This window comes from Prionailurus bengalensis, chromosome D4 (assembly GCF_016509475.1).
Source record: "Prionailurus bengalensis isolate Pbe53 chromosome D4, Fcat_Pben_1.1_paternal_pri, whole genome shotgun sequence".
NCBI classification, from domain to species: domain Eukaryota; kingdom Metazoa; phylum Chordata; class Mammalia; order Carnivora; family Felidae; genus Prionailurus; species Prionailurus bengalensis.
Window position 1 is genome coordinate 3,870,136 of NC_057359.1, and position 18,029 is coordinate 3,888,164.

The 18,029-nt window shown below is 54.9% G+C and overlaps 1 protein-coding gene across 2 annotated transcripts in view; it reads left to right on the forward strand.

Annotated features, from left to right (window-relative positions):
- Positions 1 to 18,029, forward strand: part of SYK (spleen associated tyrosine kinase) — an 83,433-nt gene that overhangs the window by 36,581 nt on the left and 28,823 nt on the right. The window contains exons 4-7 of one of the 2 annotated variants that reach the window (XM_043567037.1): positions 11,679 to 11,817; positions 15,768 to 15,849; positions 16,201 to 16,250; positions 17,886 to 17,954. In XM_043567037.1, the coding sequence (XP_043422972.1) occupies positions 11,679 to 11,817; positions 15,768 to 15,849; positions 16,201 to 16,250; positions 17,886 to 17,954 (340 nt within the window). The remainder of the gene's footprint in view (positions 1 to 11,678; positions 11,818 to 15,767; positions 15,850 to 16,200; positions 16,251 to 17,885; positions 17,955 to 18,029) is intronic. The other variant, XM_043567038.1, reaches the window with a different exon arrangement.

An 18,029-nucleotide genomic window follows, 5' to 3' on the forward strand; every position in this document is an offset into this window, starting at 1 on the left:
TTAACCTTAGCGACCGATGGGCCTCAGTACTCGGGATCCTGGAGACTCGGGCCACCTTGGGGCGGGGTCAGGGGTCAAGGACAGCACCGCACTGTCTTGGGCAGGTGTCGGCCTTATTCCCAGAGGAGCTGTGGCCGGGGACGTGCCCACCTGTTTGTCACTGCTCAGGTGCTAAGCGGGTTCCTCAGGGGACAGTCATTCGGTCTCACCTTGGACCCTTACAGATGGCACTTGGCCCCGTGGTCAGGCACGTACACTCACTCACACCCAGCTGACTTTTAACTGTTCCTAGAACTAGGGGTGTTTTTGGTGAGTATACATCTATTAAGAATTTTTTATTCAGATTTTGCCATAATAGCTCTTATTTGAAAAACGATCTTAAACGCAAAACTCTTCTTTGGAAAGTGATTCTGAAAACAAGAGCGGGTGCTGGAATGCTGATTTAGCAGCCTCCGTAGCAGCCTCCAGCAGAAATCGTGTGCGGGAGATATTTGTTCCTCGGGTGGCCCCTGTCAGCTCATTTCCCCCTGAGGTTTGGACTTTCACCGTCTTCTTCGGAATCATTTCCAGCACAAATGTCATGGGCCTGCGTGAAGTCAGCCCCGAGTGATGTAATCCGAAGAGTGAGTGAGGCCTCTCTCCTCGCGGGTCCAGCACCTGATCCCAGGCTCGCTGGAGAACAGCTGTGGCCAGAGACGGCGGCCTGCTCCCCGCTCAGACGAGGGGCCCCGCCCTGGGACAGCCGAGGGCCCAGCCAGCTGCCGGTCCCTTCCCCAGGGGTCTTCTCCTGCCTGGTCCAGGTTTTCCTATAGAACGTCTTTCCTGCTGCTTTCCAGTCATTTCGGTTGACTTACCTCCCGCGAACCAGCATTCACTAGAATCCGTAGCTGTGGAGGCACTGAATGCCGACGCCACTCGGCACGTTAGAGACGGAGGTGTGAGCACCCCACCGTCTGCCTCCCGAGCCACACATCTCAGTGGGAGAAACAGGCACCGAACCGTAGAACAGGAGCCGTGGAACAGGTGGCTGTGCAGAAGGAAAGGGACAGAGCACGCGTGTGGGTGCCCTGGGCGGGTGGACGTGTGCCGCGGGGCCGGGCCTGGGAGGACTGGCGGGCGCTAGAAGGGGGGTGCTGTCCACCTTCAGGAGGGTGTCAGGGCGGGTTCAGCTCTGGTTCGGTGGGACCCGTCTGGCTGGGTGTAGAAAAGAGACCATGCAGAGATACAGGAGTACGGACACTCAGAGGCCACACTGTGTGGTTCGTGTGTGCTTGAACCCAAGTGCGGTGTTCGTTATTCTCCAGACGTCAGGGCTTTTGCGTTCTGGTGCCTGAACGCAGGAACCCTGTGGATGCTTGTTGGACACGGGGACGTGGGTGCTGGTGCGTGGCCCTGCCCCGTGGCTCTGTGCTGTGCTCTGTGCACCCTGGTCAGGGCCGGGGCTCTGTGTCTCTTCTGGGCACACGTGCCCTTCTCGTGAGCACGGTTCCTCTGTGTCCGCTGGGGACCACGGCACGTGTTTCCGTGAGGCGGAGGGCGGGATTTCAGGATGGACACTGCCGCGTCCGTCACCCTTCTGTTCCCCCGATGTTTACGGTTCCTTGTCCGGCCTCGTCTTGCTGCCCCACGCGGGGCTGGCCGTCTGGCTCTGCGTCACTGCTGTCCTACACGGGTCTGTCCCCAGCCCTTCTAGGACACGGTCTGGCTCCAGTCAGCGGCCTGCCGGGTGCTTCCCACACCCCCACCCCCTCCGCACGGCCTCGCTCGGGGCACTTGTTTCCTTCATGACCCCGTCTTTGACCCCAAGGCCAGCCTGCCCTCCCTGGGACCTCCCGGCAGCACCTGGCGGAATTGACAAGCGTCTAAGAGGCTCTCGGATCCAGAAACAGAACGTAATTTTTGTGGCTCTTGATAATGGGCATCGTGAACTTGATTTAAGATAAGTTGGCACATGTCAGTGTGCTGTGTGTAATGCCTAGCGCTTGGTAGGAGGGTGATAAATACAGATCTCCTCTACTGATGATGAGGTTATGTCCCGATAAACCCTTCGTAGGCGGAAGATACAGTAAGTGGAAAATGCATTTAATATACCTACGCTACTGAACAGACACCGTAGCTGGGCCTCGCCCGCCGTGGGCACACTCAGAACACATAACGTGAACATACCGTTGGGCTAAGTCATCGACTGAAGCCGATCTCATAGTCAAGTGTTGGCAGTCTGGTGTGGTCTCTGGAGCACTGGGCCGAAGGGGACACACACAGAACCTATCAACGTTGTCAGTGCTGAACGCGTCGTTCGCCATCTTGACGGCGTGGATGCCTGGGGGCCGTGGCGCCCTCCCCAGCGTCACAGAGAGAACCCTGCCTCACATCCCCAGCCCGGCAAGAGATGCACCTTCAAACTCTGAAGTATGGTTTCTACCGGACGACTGTCACTCTGTGTCCATCGTAAAGCTGAAAACTCACAAGTGGGACCATCGCGACTTGGGGACTGCGCGTACAAGCTGATTTTGAGTCTTGAGCGGCCACAGGCGGCAGGGGCCAAGGGGCACCTGTGGGAAATCCCAAATGCTTGCAGTTTCGGCTTAAGTAATAACATGGGGAGTCAAATGGGGAAGTGAGAGAGTTCATTCTAGAACCTCCGATTTACATGACGGCTCAACGTGGCCAGACCCCTCTCCTGGGAAAACACATGCCCTGTGCCACCCCTAGAAAACGCGGAGGAAGAGGCAGAAGTGTTTCGAAAAGGCCTACATGAGGTCGTGAATCTTTGCCATGACGGTTTAAGATGCAGAAGTTAAGTCTTGGGAACTGCTAACCACCAAGAGAGGCCGTATCTGGGGGACACTGGCCAACTGAGATCCAATTTTCTCTCCTCACGAATGACAGTGGGAAGTCCATTTGTGGGGGCGGAATACTTGAGCCAGAAGGGACCTCACTGCCATGAGTGTAAGTCCTTGGTTTTCAAAGGGGGACTGAGGCACAAGGGAGCCTACCCCAGGTGGTCAGGCGAGTGGGAGTTGAGAGCCAGGCTCCAGGGTCCTGATGGCTCTGGGCTGAGAGTCCAGGGACCCCACCACCAGCAGCTGCGTCCTAACCCCGTGCTCTCCGTGCAAGGCATGGCTCCAGGGCGCGTCCACGGGACATGTCAGCCTTTCCCCTGTCCTGTGTCCTGTCCACACAGCCTACCCGGGACCACGCGGGTCTCGAGGGTGGACCATGATGGGATTGGTGCCCTTTTAGGAAAAGGAGACTGGAGTTCTCTGTGCATGCACACATAAGGGCAAGGCCATGTGAGCACCCAGCCACGGTCCTGCGGCTTGGGGGTCAGGGCTCTGCCTTCTGGGCAGGGCTCTGCCTTCTGGCCAAGGGCTTCGCGAGGGTGCAGCCCCTCGGATCTCTGAAACCTCACATGACGACAAGGCTTGCCGTTTTGAGTAATTAGTCACAGCCCAGGTCTCCCTGAAAAATGAATTTGTTCGAAAAGGTAAACAAAACTTCTTTTGCAAAATTTGTGTCCCCCCTTCCCCCAAAGGAAGGACCCAGGATTGGTGAGGTCCAAAGCGTATACGGTTCGAAGATCTTCTTTCCTTTTTATTTTATTTTTTTGAGTTTTTTTTTTAATGTTTATTTATTGGTGAGAGACAGAGAGAGACAGAGCATGAGTCGGGGAGGGGCAGAGACAGAGGGAGACACAGAATCCGAAGGAGGCTCCAGGCTCCGAGCTGTCAGCGCAGAGCCCGACGCGGGGCTCGAACTCACGAACGCGAGATCATGACCTGAGCCGAAGTCGGACGCTTAGCCAATTGAGCCACCCAGGCGCCCCTGGAGATCCTTGTTTAAAAAAAAAAAAATACAAAATCTATTTTTAGACTAAGAAAAAAATTGCAAGAAATTACACTCTTCAAAGCGGGAAATACGGTAAACATACAAAACCTAGAAAACCGTACCATAACTTTTTACTCAACTGCCTGACACATCTCAATAGTGCCTTTTATTTTCTACATTTTTTCAACTGTGCAATGCTTGATCGCCTCCTCCATGGACAATAGTTTAGTAATATTATTTCCCACATGTGGAAAAAAGAAAACATGCAGTCCTTCCTCTGGGTTTACAACTCATTATTAGTAAGGCATGCACATTTTCGGGATCGTTGTCGACTTTGGGAAAGGATGTTGGAATGGAGGAAGAGTGCTCTTCTCTGGTCATAGTTAAGTATCGTTTATACATCGTACAAAACCCTGAGGCTGTGCGGTCACGTTGCTGCACCCTGCTTGGGCTGGATGCTCCCCAGCTCGCGGTCCAGGCAGCATGGAGCCCGGGCACCCGCACGCGTCCCCCAGGTACACATCACAGGGGCCCAAATGTAATGTGCGACGCCCTTCATTTCATCACGTAAAGTATCTTAGAAAGAAAACACTCCAAAAGTTCCATTTCCTGCAAAAGGAAGAAAGTAGAATTCTCGCTTTCCTTGTGTTTAGTAGGCGGATAAATATTTGATCATTTGTGGCTTAAGGTCCTGTTAGTTCTTACAGAGCCGAGAGCAACTTCAGGGCGACCTTTAAAATACACAGATGAGGGGCGCCTGGGTGGCTCAGTCGGTTGGGCATCCGGCTTCAGCTCAGGTCATGATCTCACAGTTCATGGGTTTGACCCCCTGTGGGGCTCTGTGCCGCCAGCTCGGAGCCTGGAACCTGCTTCGGATTCTGTGTCTCCCTCTCTCTCTCTGCCCCTCCCCTGCTCCCACTCTGTCTGTCTCTCTCTCTCTCTGTCTCAAAAATAAACACTGAAAAAAATCTTTAAATAAATAAAATGCACAGATGGTGGCTCCCTAAATAGTTGAATTAATGTTACAAAGAACAAATAGTATTTCAGATTTGTCAGGGGACTCAGCAAGCCAGGAAATCACCACCGCATTTAGAAGCGTGCTCTTCAGAAAGAAGCTACGGAAATCGTCATCCTTGCAACAGAATGTTCCTGCATTCCGCCAGGTACGTGCCAGGCACTGTGACAGGGGCCATGGAGACTGACCAACAAGACTGATTCCGGCCCCGCCCTCGCCACGACCTCCGAAGATGTCACACTGAGAAAGACGGACATGCCGCAAAGGGTGTGGGGCTCCATCGGTCACGGTCGCCCCGTGTAACCGAATGGCGCTGCTGACACCCAGTATGTTCTTCATTTTATTTCTGTGCACCTGTCCATTGCGCCTCAGTCGCACCTGTTCTAACGCCGTTAGTGCAGGGATGGCCCGTCCCCATCGTCACGGGTGCAGTGCTCACAGCAGGGTCTCAGCGAGCCCCGTCTTCCTGGGGAAAAAGGCACTGAAAAGTGCCCTGAACAGTGAGGAGAAGGGAGTTAGGGCAGAAAGGGAAAAAACTGCCGAGTCTCAACACTGTGACCTGGGCGTGGCCTGGCCCAGAGCAGAGACTGGAGTGACAGCCAGTCAGAGAGACAAGGAGCCCCTCCTGATCCAAAGGGGGGCCTCTGAGCAGGTGCAGAGTAGAGGTGCGGCTTGCCCTTTCCAGCCCCCTCAGAACCACTGATCCCCCTAAGTGCCTCGCATCTGAAATTCAGGTGGCCCCTCACAGTCCTCCCCTGTCCCCTCCAAGGAGAAACACACAGTTTACTCAGAGTCGTCCTCATGTTACCAGCTATTTCCAGGCAGAGTGTGATGCTTCCATTATTTTCTCCCTTCCCTTCCCTCCCCCCCATATCCTCCCATCACACCCTTCCCATCCTGCTTGTCCCTCCCTTAGGCACACACGCACGCCCCCTCGTGCCTCTCACGTTCACGGCTCCGTGGGAGTCCCTGCGGAGAAAGCAGTCAGCAACGTGCATAGAGGGTCCAGCGAAGGCTCACCACATTCTGTGCACAACTGGGGACGAGGAGGTTCAGTGACAGTGGCCGTCTGAAGAAGAGACTTGCGTCCGGCCAGAATCGGCTGTGCCGCTCAGAGCTGAGTGGCCTTTGTCTAGTACGGACCCAGGCTTGGGGATGCCAGATGGCGGGCCTGTCGCCCTTGAATATTAGATGATACCTTGACCAGTGCCGTGCGGTCTCCCAGCGAGGTGGAGGCCTCGCTTTGGAAATAGGAATCAGTGATGCTTTTATTGTTTTTTTACATTTTTTTTTAATGTTTATTTATTTTTGAGAGAGAGAGAGACAGAGCACGAGGAGGGCAGGGGCAGGAAGGGAGGGAGACACAGAATCCCAAGCAGGATCCAGGCTCCGAGCTGTCAGCTCGAACCCATGAACCGCGAGATCATGACCTGAGCCAAAGCTGGACGTTTAACCGACTGAGCCACCCGGATGCCCCATTAGTGATGCTTTTCTTTTTTTTTTTTTTTTAATTTTTTTTTTCAACGTTTATTTATTTTTGGGACAGAGAGAGACAGAGCATGAACGGGGAAGGGGCAGAGAGAGAGGGAGACACAGAATCGGAAACAGGCTCCAGGCTCCGAGCCATCAGCCCAGAGCCCGACGCGGGGCTCGAACTCCCGGACCGCGAGATCGTGACCTGGCTGAAGTCGGACGCTTAACCGACTGCGCCACCCAGGCGCCCCTAGTGATGCTTTTCAATGCAATTACGACTCATTGCCATTCAAGAAATACACAGTCACAATATGGCACGTTCGTCAGAGACACTGAGATGGCTTATAAGGATGCACGCTTGTATTCCCTGTGAACAAGGAACAAATGTGATTTAATTTGCCTCCCGGGCCCCAGATTGCTCCATGACACAACGGGGAAGGAAACCGATGTTTTGTCTGAGTTGTTACGGAGACGAACAAGGTGCCGTGCACGGAGTTAAGCCGGTGGTCGCCATGTGGCTGCTCCCTACAACCCTGGAGTCTTTTCTTCCATCGGTTCCGGAAAATACTCAGCCAGTTTTTCCTCAACTGCTACTCTCTTTCTTTCTTACCATTCATTCCTTCAGAGGCTCCTGTTAAACATCTCATAGACCTTCTGGATTCATCCTGTGTACCGTTTCTCACGTTCTGTCGTCTTTTCTCCGTGTGCTGGCCTGTGTCATGTCTTCGTGTCCGTCCTTCCAGTTCACTAAATGGCACTTTATGTGTCTAATCTGCTTTTAAACGGAACCACTGTTTATTTATCCCCCCACCAATGACATTTTTTTTTTTTTTAATTTCTAGCAGTTCTCTCTGTTGTGGTGGTGGTTTCTCTAACATCCCTGGGCATGTGTAGAGTATTTTATTGCTTGGTCATATTTGCAATTCGGTCTTTTTTTATTCTTTATTTGTAGAGAGAGAGGGAGAGAGAGAAAGAGAGTGAGAGTGGGGAGGGGCAAGAGGGAGAGAGAGAGAGAATCTCAAGCAGGCTCCATCCTCAGTCCTGAGAGCCTGATGCGGGACTCAGTCTCACAACCCTGAGATCATTACCTGGGCTGAAATCAAGAATGGGACGCGCCACGGACCGAGCCCCCCGGGCGCCCCACGATTGCCCCTCCTGTTTCCTTGAACACTTCGTACACAGGGAGCTCAACCTTCCAGTGACCGGTGACTCCACTATGAAAGTCCTTAAGGGTTCAAACCTCTGTGTCCTCCGCTCTCCTTCCCTCCCTGCCCTCGATCTCCTAATTCGCGTGTCCTTGTGTCTTCGTGATCTTTTCGAGCTCAGTTTGATCGCCGTGCGCCTGTGGGAATCCTGAGCCTCCTGTGTCGGGACTGCTGTCTCCCAGAGCCTGGGAGGATCTCTTCTTCGGGTCCGGCGGCCCCGCTGCCCTGTCCGCGGCAGGGCCATACTCGTATTTGCCCTTACACCAAACCCACATTTTTTTGTGTCACTCTTCGTATTTACTGCCCCCTTTCCCCAGCTCAAGCTGCAACTCCCTTCTTGTTATATACTTAAGTTTGAAAAGCAGGGTGTGGGTTTAGGAAAGCCCTTGCCCTTGTCTGCTGATGAGTGAGATCGGGTGTGGCTGGCCCCCAGCCCCACGTGCTGCAGTGACCGTCCGGTGCCCCCGTCAGCGGTCAAGGGACACCACGTTGTTTGACACGTGTGGCTCTGTGGGTCCGGGTCAGCGTCACGGCACGGCCTGTCTAAAGCAAAACGTTCAAGGGGCTGTGGGCTGATGGCAGTAGCAGCCCGTTGATCCGACCAAGGCGCCCGTGAAGCTGAGAGGAGGGGCATGACCCGGTTCCACAGGCCTTGGGAGAGACGGAGGCGTCAGATGCGGACCCGCGTTCCGTGCCGGTCCTGCTTTGCAGGGAGCGTACATGTGCCTCCTTTCGCTATGATGCAAGGCGGCGGTGCCCGGAAGGTGCATTTCCGTGCGTCTCTTGCGGACCGGGAGGGCGCCAGCCCTCCAGCTCTCCTCTTCCGTGGACGGTTGGCCCGAGGTCCCGCCCAGCACATCACTACCCTGGACGGGAGGGGCGAGCCCTCCCGGTCCGTCCGGACAGCCCGCCCCAGCCATGGCCATCGTCGGGTACACACGGCCACCCCGGCCCTCCTCCCCTCCAAGCCAGCCACGCTCTGTGGCTCTGTGGCCACGCAGGAGGCTGTGCCCTGCTGTCCTGTTCTGTCTGCCGCAGACATGGCACAACGTGTCAGGACCTGGGTGGCAGAGAGGGAGGTGGTCCTCCCTCCCTGCCACTGCCTGGGCATTGCCAGCACACATCCTCTCTGATCTAGGAGGCGTCGGAGGGTGGACAAGGGGGCAGCTGCTCCAGGCCTCCACCCCCCCCCCCCACCCCTCCTGGGCCAAGGGCTTCGGCATCTGGGAGGGGCAAGGCCAGCCCAGCCCAGAGCCTGAGACACGCAGCTTGGGAGGCGGGGGGCTCTCCTGCCCTCTGCTGCCCTCCGACCAAGGAGAGTCGCCACGCGACAGCTTTGCGGCCCGGCTGCAGTTCACAGCACCGTGACAGCAAAACACGAGTGTGTTGTCGGCTTGCTTCTTCCAAGAGACCCACAGGGGAAGAGACGTTCTGGGGCTTCCGCGAACGTGCCTGACGCTGGCTGGCCCCTAGCGCAGGAGAGGAGCTGGGAGCTGAGCCTTTGCTCCCCCTCTTTGCGGGGGAGGGGTCAGTGCCACAAACCTGGTGGGGGTGCTGGGGCAGAGCGAGCTTTCTGGGGGAGCAGGAGGGGCCGCTCCGGCTTCCAAACCAGTTTTCCGCGTGTGCTAGATTAAAAATAGCCCAGCCCAGGATCTGCCTGAAGCCAGCAGATACCTCACAGCTGCCGGCCGTTAGCGTCACCGGGCCTCTGGTCCTCGCCACCTACAGAAGTTGGGCCTGTGGGTTTCCTTCTCTGCCCTCATTTCCTGCCAGCTGCCATGGGGGGGGGGGGCTGTCAAGCAGCTTGTCTGCTGCCCGGCTGGCTGTCGCTGCCGGGATCCCCGTGAGCTGGCCACAGGCTGCCTGGCTGGAGCTCCGGGACAGAGGGACTCTGCTTCAGGACCTGTGCCCTGGGGCTGGGGGTGGGGGGGGGTGCCGATAGGGGGTGGGAGGGGGCCGAAGGAGGTGTGTGCTTTTGCAGAAATCCCTCGTCCAAAAGCAAGACCCGCCGTATCTCCTCCTCGCGCCAGGTCTCTCTTTATACTGTTTTTCTCACGAGACAGAAAACACGCGAATGGGTGCATCGCCGTGTTGAGGTGCAGATCCGTGAATACTCACAAAGCAAACACCGCCAGGGGAGAGAAGGAAAACCAATGTGGCGGGGGGGCCCGCCCCGCTCACAGCTCGAGGACACCACTTCCTGGATTCTGGTGTCCGACGTACCCTCAATTTTTTTTCTTCTTCTTCTTCGGTTTTATCACCTCGGATCTAGGTGTGCACCTCCAAACAAACCATTTGCTCTTGCCTGTTTGGGAACCCGTGCACATGGAATCGTGGCGTGTGTCTTATGCTCCCGGGAGTCCCCTGTGGTCTGTGCCATTGCCATTCGGCCGTCGGATTGTTCTGCGATGTTGCGGCGTGCGAATACCCCAGAGTTTACGTGCTCATTCTGTCCGCAGTCAGTGGACCTGTTATTTAGGCCGTTTACGGTTTGGGACAATCACCGATAAAGCTGCTGTAAACGCACCCGCATACTTTCCGGGCACAGGGGGCATCAGTTTTTTTTACCTAGGAGTGTGGATTTCTGCTTCCCAAGGACTGAACAGGTTTGAGATCCATAGAGAGTTCCCAGCTGTCTCCCAAAAGTAGATGATCAGAATCATACTCCACCCAGCAGCATGGAGGGCACCTGCTACCCTGTTCTTAGGCAGCACTTGGTATTATCAGCCTTTCTCATTTTGGCCAGTCTGAAGGGTGCCCAGGGGTGTTTCCACCGTGGTCTTACTCTGCGTTTCCCGGATTTTTCTGGTCCCGCCGTCCCCCGTCTCAATTTTAACAAGAAAATTTCAATCCGGGCATCGGGCAAGATGGAGTGCTGGAATTTAGGCACGAGTTCAGGAAACCAGAGTTTGGATCCCTCTTCTTGCTTCCAGGACCCTGAGGTCCAAGATCTAAAAGGCTGTAAGTCAAGGAGAGTGCTGTTTGGAGCCGCCCATGGACATTGTCCCCCCGCGGTCCCCTTTGGTCTGCGCACGTGTCAATTTCTCACGCTCAGGGTTCATTTCACCGAGTTCTTCATCCCTCCAAACCACCCTTTTTGTTGGCCGCGGGTGCTTATGGAGTAAAATATGAGCAGTCCCGCATTCCACATTATAAAAGAGCTTCTTATAAAGAAGGCTCCGTTCTCCTCCCGGGTGAAAATAGGTCTTACCCCTTCTGTGTGGTGGTTTTTTGTTTTGACAATGACGAACAGGCCTTAGCCGGCCGTGGGGCTGTGAAGACAGGTTCACGCCTGGGGTGCTAGTGGCGTGGCTGGGTTGGGAGGAAGGAGCTGTTCTGAAGGTGCAGAAGGTTTCAGAAGGGGGGTCTGGGTGTGTCCCTGAACCCGCACCAGCTGCCCGGAGCAGCGGGGTGTGGAGGCCGCCCGGCCAACATGCACAACCAAGTGTCACTCCGTGAGAAATGTATTCTTAGAGCAAACGTCCAGCTCCACCCGGCACACAGCTCGGCCGTCTGTGTCCACTTACCTTTGGGGATGAGTCCACAGGCGGGAGAGGGCGACCACACGTGTTGCCAACGCCCGTCTCGGGGGCGTGACCTCTTGCAACCGGAAGGAGGCGTCCGAAATTTTCCCAAAGCACGGAAATCCCACGCAGCGTGGCACAGTCACTCGAGCTCTTCCCAAAATACGGTGCCCTGGGGCACGCTGCGAAACGTTTTGGGGGCTTAGTTTCCTCATCGTGGAAAATGGCAGGGCCCCAAAGGCCCTGGGAAGAGGGGGTCCTCGCCCCCTCCATCTGTGGTCGGGAAGTTTCCGACGTGAGATGCTTCCCAGGCACGTCCACGCTGCACCCGGGGCCGGGCCGGCCGGCGGTGCTGCGGCTTCTGGGACTGTGCCCCAGACGCAGACCTCGGGGAAGAGAGGCCAGCGCAGAGACTCTCCCTGTGCCGTGGGTGCCCTGTGCTGGTGGCCTGCCTGGGCGGCTCCCCCAGGTGGACGGAGACTCGCCCCCAGAACCCAGGCTCCCCCTGCTGCCCACCCAAGGGTCCGGCCGGGCTTCTCTATGCGCGGGGGCCAAGCCCCGGAGCCCAGGTCGGGCACTGCGGGCGGCACACGGGGCAGGTGTGGGTTTGACGCGCCGCCTCCTGTCTTGCAGGATCCGGGACAGGAACGACAACGGGTCTTACGCCCTGTGCCTGCTGCACGAGGGGAAGGTACTGCACTACCGCATCGATAAGGACAAAACGGGGAAGCTCTCCATCCCCGACGGGAAGAAGTTCGACACGCTCTGGCAGGTACGGGCCGTCCTCACGAGGGAGAAAGCCCACCTGGGTCCCCGTAGGGGCTCCTTTCAACCCTCAGGTGCCCGGAAGCCCGGGCCAGAGGTGGGGATGTCAGGTGCACGAGGCTCCAGAATCCAGAAGTTCTGGGCACCATGGAGGGCCCCCCCCCCGCCCCCGCCGGCCACCCCGGAGAGCTGTGCTCAGAGGTGAACAGGAGGCCATGCCTCGGGGACTGGGAGCACTTCTCGCTCTATATAAAGCATCGGGTGCTTGCTCGCTGCAGAAGGAAGCTCTGGAAACGAAGGAGACTCAGAAAGGGCAGCGCTCCCTGGGTGATTCAGGATTTTTCAGCTCTGGTCTGAAAAGGGATCCTTTTTCACCCAATCTCTAGTAAACCCCAATATGGCTCATAATTCGGGAGACACACAGGGACCAAGGAGCAGGGAATCGGCCCTGGCCATGGCCGTGGCCGTGCTGCACACATCACTTCATCCAGGCACCCTGTAATCTCCTGGGTCCAGCAGCAGAGAAACCCGAGGGACTCTGCTGGCCCGAGTGGCCACCACACGGAGCTTTCGTGGGTGAGGAACACAATGAGGGTTGTGTCCACGTGCCCACACCCCAAACCTCACCGGTGCTGATAGCAGGAAAGGGCTCCGCTCAAAATCCATCTGTTTGAAAACCGGCAGAAAGGATTCTCATTCCTTGAAAGCACAGTAACCACCACCTCATGTATTCTGGTTCCTAATGCTGTGGCTGGAAAAGAAATACCTCTTTTCTGAATGCCGGGCGTTGGGGTATTTATTCACATCGGTCGTAACACCGGCATCGTCTGCCGTGTGGCTCGCTAGTGACCACGGGCTCTGCTTTAACTCACCAGCACCAGTTTGAGAGAGCGTTCAGCCTACCAGATACGAGTGCCCAATGCAGCTCAGAGATGAGTAGGGGACGTTGCTGGTGTATTAATTCCCACCAGCGTTTCTCACCTCCTACAAGAATTGTGGATGGTGTGCACATAAGGGCCCCGGGTCTGTCCTCCAGCACGACTGCTCGGGGGCCCCGGTGTCATGACCAGGACACGGCCACAGAGCCGTTGGACTTCTCCAGGATGACCATTTCCTTTGTGTGAGTTCACGCACAGTGCCAAGGTCAGCACACTGGCTCATCCCAGCCTTCCATTTTGACAGGTGTGATTTCAGTGTTTTTTTTTCTTGAGAGCCACGTGAGGGGCCGCTGTTCATGAACCCCCCCCCCCCAGGAGCCCCGAGCTGTTTCCCTGGGAGTTGCGAATTGCTACACTTGGCTGGACTGGCTTACTTTGGGGACGGAGTCAACAAACCAGGACCTAATCTGGCCCTTGGCCTGTTTTTGTATAGTTATGGAAGAAGTGGTTTTTATACTTCAGAGTGCTTTTGTGTTTTTTTTTTTAAGAAAGGAGTGTATGACAGGGAAAGTGGCCTGAAAAAAGCCTAAACTATCTCTGTCCAGCCCCTTGTAGAGGAACTTTGCTGACCCCTGCCCGGGAGGGAAACGCTCATGTGCAAGCCCACCGTCCAGGCACCCTTGTCGGTACAGTGTCAGAAAACACAAGATATTTGAATGACACTGGAAAGATGGACAGGCACCTCACTGCTGGAGGGACCTCGATACTGTCAGCCCGAGGACACGCTGTTACATTCAATGGAGCGGACAGAGCCTCTGTGTCTATTTCAGAAGCGTGTTAGGGCTGGTCTCGTTGAAACGCCTGCTTAGAGGTAGATCTTACCACAATAAAAGACGACGTAAAAAGAGAGTGCTTCCTGGAAGGGTAAAATATATTCGTTCAGGGGCGCCTGACTGGCTCCTTCGGTAGAGCATACCACTCTTGATCTTGTAGTCGTGAGTTCAGGCCCCACCTTGGGCATGGAGCCTACTTAAAAAAAATTACAGATACAAACATTCACCCAAGCAAGTAAGTTTCGAGAGGAGATTCAAGAGCAGGGTCCTTAACTGGAAAAGGTACCAATAAACAGAGAAGGAACAGATACCAGATATGAAGATTCTAGGTTGTCTGAAGAGATGTCTGTTTGAGAGAAGAAAATATGAAATACCAAGGCTGTCTTCTTATTGTGTAATTTTGATGAGATACAAATAAATCTACTTGTCATTAATTAATTTTTTAATGGGCCAATTGGACATCATGAGTCATGGTTTTCTGGGAGCTGTTAGCCAAGGATGGCCACATTCTGTCAACATAAGGTCATTCTCTAGAAGACCCTGTCCTGATGACCCAGCTCTGACATCTTCTCCCTGAAACTTTTGGGCTGAATGACTTGGTACCTCCAAAGCCTTTGCCCACAGCCCTTGTACGGCATTAACCGATGACTAATAGTATATTGTGATTCCTTCACCTGTCTCTCCATCAAGAGAGGAAGCAATTCAGGAAAAGGAAATATGCCTCATTCATCTTAGTTTGCCTTTGGTCCTGCCTTGGGGCTTAGCATGAATGACTGAATAAAGGAAGAAATGTTAGCATGCTGAATTTGTTTTTATAACATCATACGGATGTAGGAGAAATAAATAAATGGAGCTTGCTATTGAAAAAGGAAGGGAAGGAGGGCTGATGGAATGGATGGTTGGATGGATGGGTGAATGAATGGATGGATGGGTGGGTAGATGGGTGGATGGGTGAGTGGATGGGTGGGTGGGAGGATGAGTGGGTGGGTGGATGGATGGGTGGGTGGGTGGATGAGTGGATGGATGGGTGGGTGGATGGATGGATGGATGGATGGATGGATGGATGGATGGTTGGATGAGTGGCTGGCTGGCTGGGTGGGTGGGTGGATGGGTGGATGGATGAGTGGCTGGATGGGTGGATGGATGAATGGATGGATGGATGGATGGATGGATGGATGGATGGATGAGTGGCTGGCTGGCTGTGTGGGTGGGTAGATGGATGGATGGGTGGGTGGATGGGTGGATGGGTGGGTGGGTGGATGGATGGATGGGTGGATGGATGGATGGACGGATGGATGGATGGATGAGTCGCTGGCTGGCTGGCTGGCTGGGTGGATGGGTGGACGGATGAGTGGCTGGCTGGCTGTGTGGGTGGGTAGATGGATGGATGGATGAGTGGATGGATGGATGGATGGGTGGATGGATGAGTGGCTGGATGGGTGGATAGATGGATGGATGGATGAGTGGCTGGCTGGATGGATGGGTGGGTGGATGGGTGGATGGGTGGATGGGTGGGTGGGTGGGTGGATGGATGGATGGATAGATGGATGAGTGGCTGGCTGGCTGGCTGGCTGGCTGGGTAGATGGATGGATGGATGAGTGGCTGGCTGGCTGCGTGGGTGGGTGGATGGATGGATGGATGGATGGATGGATGGATGAGTGGCTGGCTGGCTGGATGGGTGGGTGGATGGGTGGATGGGTGGATGGATGGATGGATGGATGGATGGATGGATGGACGGATGAGTCACTGGCTGGCTGGGTGGGTGGGTGGATGGATGAGTGGCTGGATGGGTGGATGGATGGATGGAGGGATGGATGAGTGGCTGGCTGGCTGCGTGGGTGGGTAGATGGATGGATGGATGAGTGGATGGATGGATGAGTGGCTGGATGGGTGGATGGATGGATGGATGAGTGGCTGGCTGGCTGGATGGGTGGGTGGATGGGTGGGTGGGTGGGTGGATGGATGGATGGATGAGTGGATGGATGAATGGGTGGGTGGATGGGTGGATGCAAGGGTGTGGGGAGAGTGAGGTCAAGTCCAGATGGGAGGTGGCACGTGGACTTCAGTCCAGAATCTGAGGCCGGGGGGAGGGGCCATGGGAAGGGAGCAGGATGAGCTCCCAAGGAAGCACGTTTTATTGTCCTTGAGCCACATTTAAGGTCTGAAAAGGGAGTCGGCTGCCCCAGGTGGGATTTCTCCATTTCCTGCCTCCATTATGCACGGCTCTTACTTTCTTCTTTTTCAGCTGGTGGAGCATTATTCTTATAAAGCAGATGGGCTGTTAAGAGTTCTTACAGTTCCGTGTCAGAAAATTGGCGGGCAGACAGGTGAGTCCCTGATGTTGGAACCTCCGTGTCTCAGATGTTGACAACAATCAGCCTCGTGTTCCTTTTGGCCTGTCCCAGGTTCAGGTGGGATGAGGACTTACTTTTACAGATCAATAAAAAATGTCGGATCAGTCCCATTAATCAAAATGTAGCCAATAACTTTAACCTTAGAAAACGGACTGATTCCAACTGCGTGGGTAAGAAAGGCGAGTGAAGAGAAGACATCGAAAAAAAAATGGCGCCCCAGGCAGGACAGTTGGACAGTCAGGCTGAGTGATCTGTGGGGGGCAGGGAGGTGTGTTGCGGGTTTCCCGGGACTTAGCCCTAACCGACCGTGCTCTTTCCACCCAGGAAATATCAACTTCGGAGCCCGGGCGCCCCTCCCAGGTCCACATCCTGCAGTAAGTGTTACCAGAACTGCCCCTTGGGTGCAGAGGCCATATGTTAGTGCAAGGTTTAGCACTCAAGGGTAGAGGTGACTGTTGCTTTTGTCACCTTGGTAAACTGCGACCTGGGTGGGGGGGGGAGGGTGTCAGCTAGAATCAGCCTACTTTTAGTTCCAGGCCGGCAGGGGCTATTTGTAGGTTAGGCTGGGACACCCAGTGTTAAATCAGAAGTACGCCCCCTAGTGGATTCGGGAGTGCTAGCCTCCAGCTCTGGCCCAGCCCCGAGCCATCTGTGTGGAGCCGTGTGCACGATCCATGAGATCGTGTGCTTGGTCGCTGTAGTGAGTCTGGGGTGCGAGATGTCTCACTGAGCCCGCCCCCCCCCCCCCGCCAGCTCTCTTGGTTAAATCATCGTTCTCAGAAGACTCGACCTTTCGGGAGAGCTGGTCTGGCAGTAGCTTAGCGGAGGAGGTTTGGGGAGGGGCTGGGATGCTCAGCTGCATCAGACGAGGAGAAGCCCCTAGAGAAGGCAGGTACTGGCCTCTCCCTCCATGTCAGTAGGAGGTGAGAATGTCACCTGTCCCCATGTCTCCACGTGGGCTTGCCCAGCACACGCCCCTAAAGAGAGAATCCTGCCCGTCTCCTACCTCCCGACTGTTCCAAGCTGACACACAGGTTTATACTCAAGACAGGACTCGGTCCTGCTCCTTTTGGGGGACCTCGGTGTGCACCTTCGGTGTCCTTTAAAGTATAAAATTCCCCCATCCTGAGTTGTGTGCTCCACGTCTCCCAATTGGCCTGTTAACCCTTAAAAAACAAAATCCACAGAGAATAAACGTTCTGCCCCGGGTAAGGCCCGTTGACGGCTCAGAGGCTGTGTCTGTGTTGAAGCAGCGAGGCTCTCTGGGGCCAGTAGCCGCCACTGGATGGGGGCGATTGGGAATTTGCTAAAGTACCAGTGAACTTTGGCCCCAGCGTCTAAAATATAGCACCTCTGTGGAGTGATCATTTTATTTTACGCTTTACGCGGCTCCTGGGCCTGGAGAGTCTACTGGAACATGTGTGTTCCATGAAACAGATTTCTCTTCCTCTGAGATGGGTGAGGGCTCAGGGCTGAGAGCTCATCAAAGAACATCAAGCCTGTATGTAGCCACGCATCAGCCAATACCTTCAGGACGTTAGCTATTCTGGAAAACCTTGTTATTAACTGGTGAGACACATACAGGGAAAAAAAATAAATACATGCCCCACGTGTCCTAATCTGGAATTTCCACAAACACCTTAGAACCAACACCCCAAAGATGTAACAGAATTGGGCACCATCTGATTTATTCTTTAGAATGATTTGCCTCGAGTTTGTGATTCAGTAGTCTATATGATACAGGAGCTATTTAACGTAACAGCCCTGATCTTATAGCTCTCCATGGAAACTGTTACCAAAATATTTTCCCCCATCCTTCTGCTCACGTGCTGGGCTTCTCCTGAAGCCTCCCCAGTGACCCAGTGTTGCTGGTGCTGAATCTCCTAGCGGAACGTGGAGGGGGCTGGCGGTGATCATTGTAAAGCAAGTCGAAATAGTATGTCATGTAAGGTAGCCCGTGTGTGTCTCCTGAAACATTTACTATTCCTCTTTGCCGTTATGGTTTCTAGACATGGTCAGCGGGTGGAATTATCTCAAGAATCAAATCATACTCCTTCCCAAAGCCTGGCCACAGAAAGGTGCTAAAGCGTCCCCTGCTTGCGGTCCTTGACTGAGTGGTAGGACTGTCCCGTACGCGGCACCCCCGCTCCGGT